At 41.3% G+C, this 7,218-nt stretch overlaps 1 protein-coding gene across 2 annotated transcripts; it reads right to left on the bottom strand.

The window, feature by feature from the left end:
- Window positions 1-1,413: 1,413 nt before the first annotated feature.
- Window positions 1,414-6,569, bottom strand: vsx1 (visual system homeobox 1 homolog, chx10-like). Of its 2 annotated transcripts, none has more exons than XM_030071281.1 (5): window positions 6,120-6,569; window positions 5,351-5,426; window positions 4,956-5,079; window positions 4,103-4,298; window positions 1,414-2,452 (listed from the first exon to the last, which is right to left on the bottom strand). In XM_030071281.1, the coding sequence occupies exons 1-5, from the start codon at window positions 6,523-6,525 to the stop codon at window positions 2,172-2,174; spliced, it is 1,083 nt and encodes a 360-aa protein (XP_029927141.1). In that variant the 5' UTR covers window positions 6,526-6,569; the 3' UTR covers window positions 1,414-2,171. The 2 variants fall into 2 exon arrangements, with proteins under 2 accessions (XP_029927141.1, XP_029927142.1); XM_030071282.1 differs by having other exon boundaries at window positions 4,118-4,298.
- Between the last annotated feature and the right edge of the window lie 649 nt (window positions 6,570-7,218).

Genomic DNA, 7,218 nt, shown 5'->3' with positions numbered 1-7,218 from the left:
TTTGAATTTATTAAAACCTTTTTAAACTTTTTGGAATTTTATTATTTTATTATTATTTCTATTTTTATATGTTTATTTAGCCTGGCATAATTTTTATTATCCTAAATCATGCTTTGTGTGTGTGTGTGTGTGTGTGTGTGTGTGTGTGTGTGTGTGTGTGTGTGTGTGTGTGTGTGTGTGTGTACGTGTGTGTGTGTGTGTGTGTGTGTGTGTGTACGTGTGTGTGTACTCCAAGCAGTATCAATGAAAAATGAACAAAAAAGAAAAAAATGAACTCTTCATATATATGTGTGTGTGTGTGTGTGTAATTGTAAATAATAATATAAATTCAATAAATACAGAAATAACTAAATATATAAAAAAAAAATAATAGAATAAAATAGGATTGTAATATTATGAATATACTTTCGTTGACACTTTTATAGTTTTTTCATAATTTTCTAATAAATTTCGTTTTTTGTTTCAGGTCCTTTTTTTGCTTATTTCTAAGTGATTTTCTTTCTTTCTTTCTTTCTTTCTTTCTTTCTTTCTTCCTTTCTTTCTGTCTTTCTTTTTCGAGTAAGGTCTTGCTTTGAAGCCAATTTGCTCCGGTTTCAAAGGGTTCCATTTAGATCAGGGCTACTCAACCCATGACCCATTGTCTGCTTTTATGTTGTATGTATGTTTGTTCCTTTTTCTGGCTGTTTTTGTGATTGTAATACAGCACTTGTGTAAATAAAAATAAATAAATAAATTAAAAAAAAAAATAGTGGAATCTGAAAAAAAATATGGCGGATTTTGGCAGTAAGCTACGGCAAAACATCAATGGAGGAAAGCATCACTGTGGCTGTCTCTCTGTGTGCAGAGCTGTGGGACAGCAGACTGCAGTCCTGCCGGGATCTCATTAAAAAAGCCCAATCATGGAGAGAGAGATCCAACAATTTGGGAATACCAGGTGTGTTTAAAAACTGGCAGAGATATATGATGTTTTTGCTTTCCACAATAGGCGAGGTATTTTTTTCTTTTTCTTTTTTTTTTTTTTTTCTTTTCTGCATTCAAAGACCAATACTGTTGTAAACTGAAGCAAATGATTTAGGCTACAGGATGTGTACGTATTTTGGGAATGAAGCCTCATTTTGTTGTAACTTGATCATTTCATCATTAATCATTGCAGGACAATCTTTTATTCAGTGAGGTTTGGCCTTGAATGGAAATGTAGCTGTTTTCTGTGTTTCATTCATTTTTAGACTAGTCATGTAGCCTGTGACAAAATTATTGGTTAAACATCTAAAACAGGACAGACATTTATAGCTTGCGGCCCTTGCACCCAACTGAATTTTGCTGAGGGACCCCTGAACCATCTTAAGTTGGGTGGCCCTGATTTGGATGGATATTATTGACAGTGTTTGTACTCAAAATGAAAGTCCCACACGATTCCAAAAATACTTTGTTTTTTTATTAACAAGCTGCTGATGTTGTAGATAAACGTGATAATAAACTGATTTTTTAAATATTAAATTTAAATTACATTCATTCACAGAGTTCATTTACATCTGAGAGAGAAAAACCACCAGAGACCAGTTAATATATATATGTAGAGAGAGAGAGAGAGAGAGAGAGAGAGAGAGAGAGAGAGAGAGAGATAACAGTGCTGGACTCTAATTGGCCGACAGCAGCCGCCTCACTGACTGGACGGGGGTCAGTAATTCTTGAGTGAGGGAGCGAATCCAGACCGAGTCCAGCTGTGATGCATTTCCTGCACTTCAAAACCCGCCAGGAAACAACTTTAAAACTGCAGTTTCAATTTAAGCAGTCAGACAAAAACAGCTTTAATCATTTATGTATAGAAATAAAATAAATCTGAATTCCTGCGATATGAAACCTTTAACGCTTCAGGTCAGAAAATCACTAACTGGTGGAAAATGTGCAGAAACCTCTGGCTCCCTGCGGGTGACAGACAGTCAAACTAAAACACAGAGAACCGCACAAAAACACAGCAATAAAACATTAAATAGTCTCTTATATTCCAAACAAAGCAAACAAACAAACAAGGATATAAAACATACTTTCAAATACAATAATCAACAGAAAAAATAAGACAACAGTTACATCCTGTACATCCCAAAGGTCTCGTTCGTTCGTTTGCACGTCTTTGGAAAAGACTCGTGTCTCTGTCCGAGTCTCCGGCGACTTCAGCTCTGCTCGTCCGACTCGCTGCCGGCCCGCCTGCTGGCCGCCGCCGCGCTGCCGTCCTGCTGCTTGGACGTGCTGGACAGGTCGATGGCCACGTCCTCAGCGTCCTCCATGTCCTCCATGTCCTCGGCCTCCTCCACGCTGTCCGCCTCCTTGCTGCTCCAGCCCGGCTCCCGGCCCTCCTTCGCCTTCTCCCGCTCCTCGGAGAACGAGTCGGAGCGGGATGACTCCGGCGTCCCAGGACACTTCTTGGTGATTTCCAGAGACTTTTTGTGCATTCCTGTTAGAAGAAAGAGGCAGAGTGAGTTTGGTTCAGCCCGCAGGTTCGAGTCCAGACTCTGAAGTCAAGAAAACTGAATATTCTAGGAAATACTACATGTTATCCACTCATTGTCCACATTATGTAGCCTACACCTGTACAATCTAATCTATTCTAGTCTAGCTGTTGTGCCATAAAGTTTCCTCTCCTGCTGCCTATAATGCTCAGCTTGTCTTGTTGTCACGGTAACAGAGGTGTTCGTTCACTTCTGTGTTTGGCATTGAGCTCATAGTTAGTGCTGCTGTTGGACTGGACTGCACCTTACTGACAGCTGTTTCCAATATTCTGTCCCTCCTCGTGTATATAAATAGGGAGGACAAAAAACTAGAAACCCCTCTCAGTATAATGCAGTCCAGTAGCAGACCTCTGCAAACTACAACCTCAGTAATAAACACAGAATTAAAGTGACACATTCTGCACAATGTCAACACAAACTGAACATTATACACTTTGTTAAAAGGTAGAGTTCATGACAGAGCTGCTGAGCTGAACTGGTCAGACTGGAATAAAGTGACGCTGGGTGTATTACACTGTTCTGTATGTCAGTTTCCTTTAAACTCCTCACTGAGTGCCACACACACACACACACACACACACACACACACACACACACACACACACACACCACATGTCCCCACAGGAACATTATGGAAATGTTGATGGGATTTTATAGGAAATAAAAAACATCATACAGTAAAGTGACATCACTATGAATTCATTATTAAGTTCTAAAGACACCTTTTCTCCCCCTAGGACAAAATATTACAGCAATATTCATAGAAAATGATAAACTCCATGTTATGAGAGCTGTTATGAACTGTATATGTCCATGTTTATATCAGGATGTGGGTCTATACTTCCTCATATGTAGATATTTGTGCACAGTATATGCATATAAATCTACTGATTTGTACTGTAGCCTATATTTGTCTCTATATTTATATGTATATATGTCTATTTAAATGTTATGCATATTACTTGAATACATGTTTACAGTATGTTTATGTATAAGTGCATGTATGTGTGCAACAGTAATCAAATTACTTTACTTTTTACTCTCTCTAAGAAGTAAGCAGATTACTCATTACTCTGCGTTACTTGCAGCTCTTGTCATACTGGACGACCACATGAGCACTGATCGAGGATCAGCTGATAAATAAATAAGACAGGAAATCTGATCCCAGGCCAGCAGACAGGCCGCAGCTCACGTGAGGGCTTCCAAAAAGTCCCGGAAGACCCGGACAGAAAATGTCACGTGATGACTGAGAGCTCAGACGTAATCCCTTATGTCATGACGTCATCACTCGGGAAAGTAATGTAATTACAGTAATCTGAGTAAAAGTAATCTAGTTACTTAACCAGGTTGTGTGTGCTCTCTCTCTCTTTTTTTTTTTTTAACGGAGAAGCAAATCTCCATAACCTGAATAATGTATTCATTAATGTATTCATGTGTTCATAATGACGCGGGGAACCAACGCAAACAGCGGGAATAACGACTAAAAGCATTAACAATTATAATCCTGAGTGTGTGTGTGTGTGTGTGTGTGTGTGTGTGTGTGTGTGTGTGTGTGTGTGTGTGTGTGTGTGTGTGTGTGTGTGCGTGGCATTGACCTGCGGCAGGCTCACCTAGCAGCCAGGGAGCGCAGCTGCCCATCATGCCGTTCTTGGCGGAGTTGATGATGGACTCGGGCAGCGGGATGGAGTGCCGCACCATGGCTCCGTACAGGCCGTACTCCGCCATCACGCTGCTGCGCCCCCAGCACTTCTCCCGCTTCCGCCACTTGGCCCGCCGGTTCTGGAACCACACCTGCAGAACGGAAAACACTTTCAGTAAAACACCTGGAGGAAAAATACTCTAAAATACACTACAAATAGCAGCAGATAAAACATTGCTGTATGTAGTGTATTAATAGACTGTAACTCTGTTTTATTTGAGTGAAAATTATCTAAAATATTCCTGTAATATTACCATAAGCAACCAGTGAGCTGTGACACACCATGTTGAGTTTATTGTGACCTCTTACGCTATTGTATACTATTCTTATCCCATTATATTATTATGAATTTGAAAAATCATTTTATAGTGCATCAATAATATTCTAAAGTCAGCTGACGGTTTTTAGCGGCCTTAACTCACTCGTTTATTTTTGTCCCATAAGATAAAGCTATACTATTAGAATTGTATTGAATAAATGATTATAAAATGTTAATAGGTTAAAGTCTGGAGTCCTATTCCACTTTATGATAGTTTTATTATATATGTGTTCCTATGGTACTGAGAAATAACTTTATAATGACCTTGTCATAGGCCTACTGTATGGTATTATTTATTGTACCAGTATAGATTCTTATAGCATAGACTTCAGCGAACATTCTCACTGAATATTATCGTTTTGCAGCAATAATAGAATAAAAATAATATAATGGCCAGAGAAACTCTCCTGGGTGTTTTCCGGGTGTTTACCTGTATTCTGTCCTCGGGCAGCTCTGTCTTCATGGCCAGCATCTCTCTGGCGTAAACATCTGGGTAGTGAGCTTCGTGGAAGGCTTTCTCCAGCTCCTCCAGCTGGTGGGAGGTGAACACGGTCCTGCAGGGAGGAAGCACACAGAAAACCTCTAGTACACTGGCCATTTCATTATTATTATTGTTGTTGTTGTTGTTATTATTCCTATTATTATTATTATTATTATTATTATTATTCTCGGACGAATGCCCTGAAACTTAAGCTCCTTGTTATTTGGAGCCCAAACAAGCCGCTGTGAATTAGATGTGAGTGCCATTGTTTTTGGATGATTCAGGTTTTTACTTCGTTACAAGCAGCAGCAGCAGGTGATGATGATGATGATGACTGAACTGACCTGTGTCTCCTCTTCTTCCTCTTCTGAGAATTCCCTGAGCTTTTAGAGTCGTTGCGGTCAGACAGACATTCTTCATCTGAAAACAAACACAAGCGATGAATTTAGCAATGACACGATCGATTTAACCAACAAACATTTTTTTTGCTATACGGTTTGCTGGGGCTCCAGCGGACGTAAAAACAATATTTCAAATATTAGTTTTTGTTTAACGGAGCAGAAACTCTCCATAAACTGAATAACGGACATTTATTCATCTTAAAAAAAAGGAGAGAAAACAACGCAAATAGTGGAAATAAATGACTAAATGTAATAAACGTGAACGTCATTAATAATAGTTATAATCCTGAACCACGTCATCTCACATGTATTGAAGTATGAAACAGATGGTCACTTTTCCCCCCTAACTCGAACCCGTTGATCTCTAAAGACTTCTTTTTATCCTCATCCTTTTTCCCCGAACAGAAGAGCGATTTGTTTCTTATCTTAAAATATCAGTAAATGTTGCTGTTTAAGCTGTGAAAGTTGCTGCATTGATTTCTTTTTATAATTTCACATGTATAAAAACTGAAATTAGAAGGACTTCAGTTCATAAAGAAGCAACAAGCTGATCTCATTTCAGCACCACACTACACCGGACAGCTCCGCGCGACAGGAAACCGAACCGAACCGCAGCGAACTGTCTGGTTTCAGCACCACAGCAAGAGAACAGCTCCACTTTAACACAAGAACCACACAACACCGAGCCGAGCCGAGCCGAGCTGAGCCGTACCGGAGTAAGCGTCCCTCTGGGCCTCTAGGTTCTGAAGGTAGTGACTGTCGGTCCGGGCTTGCAGCAGCGGCAGGTGTCCGGGCAGGAAGCAGGGCGCCCCGGCGGGCTGCTGGGCCGCCAGGCTGCACAGGAAGCCGAGGCCGAGGGGCAGCGACCCGCCGGGGAAGGGGAACCCGCCAAGACCGCCGGCACCGTGCGGCTCCCCGGCCGCGACCCCGCCGAGCCCTGGGCCGGCCGGCCTTGGCTGAAGGTCCGATTCCAGCCCCAGCAGGTCGGTGATGGCGAAGCCCTTCGACCGCAACCCGGATCCGTGAAGCCGCGATTTATCGATCCCAAATCCCGGAGACAACATTTTGACTTTTGGCTTCTCCTCGCCGCCGTCCTCCCGTCCCGTCATTCCGCTCATCAGGATAAACTCTTGTCTCTCGGTGGTGATGGCTGGGGTGACAGACCGAGACAGACCGGGACGGGCCGGGCGGCGGGCTCTATTTATCCCCATCCCAAGCTCCCGGGATAACAGCAGGGACCAATCAGAGGCCAGCCGTCCGGCGGGAGGCGTTTCCCTTTTCTGCAATCCCAGAGGATTAATTGCCACCAATTTTCCTTCAATCCGATCAGGATTTTCTCTGCGGCTCTGAGTTTGTTTTGTTGTTTCATCAGATGACATGCAGGAGTCAGAGATGTGAAGCTCACAGGCCATGCCAACTCAATTATCACACACGGCCTCGAAAAACATGATTATGCCTATAGATCTGCGTGCAAACATCTATTTTTATTTGTCATCTTATCAGACATTCTGTAAAAATTCAATTCCAGACCAAAAAAAAAAAAAAAACTGACAACTGATTTATCTCCATTAACCGGGCCGCATAAAGACCCTGTGGTCATACAAATATAAGAAAGCAAAAACCCGCCAGTCATCAGTGAGATGAAACAAAATAAAACATATAAAACGATATTAAACGGTGCTGATCTTCACTGGGAAACTATTGCAGCAGCAAAATAAATATGAAAATTAAAAATTAAAATAAATCAAATGGAAATTAGGCGACTAGATGAGCTAAAAAACAAACAAAAAAATCAGAAAGAAGAAAAAGGA

This window comes from Myripristis murdjan, chromosome 15 (genome assembly GCF_902150065.1).
Source record: "Myripristis murdjan chromosome 15, fMyrMur1.1, whole genome shotgun sequence".
NCBI lineage: Eukaryota > Metazoa > Chordata > Actinopteri > Holocentriformes > Holocentridae > Myripristis > Myripristis murdjan.
The sequence above is the reverse complement of the archived record's forward strand: the minus strand, read 5'-3'. Positions and strand labels throughout refer to the sequence as shown.

Excerpts from the sequence above, each read along its gene's own strand:
- vsx1 (XM_030071281.1), bottom strand. The coding sequence starts at position 6,525 with ATGAGCGGAATGACGGGACGGGAGGACGGCGGCGAGGAGAAGCCAAAA. Across the intron at positions 5,427-6,119 it reads CCAGAGGGACGCTTACTCCG|ATGAAGAATGTCTGTCTGAC; the intron begins GTACGGCTCAGC and ends GTTTGTTTTCAG. Across the intron at positions 2,453-4,102 it reads GCTAGGTGAGCCTGCCGCAG|GAATGCACAAAAAGTCTCTG; the intron begins GTCAATGCCACG and ends TTCTTCTAACAG.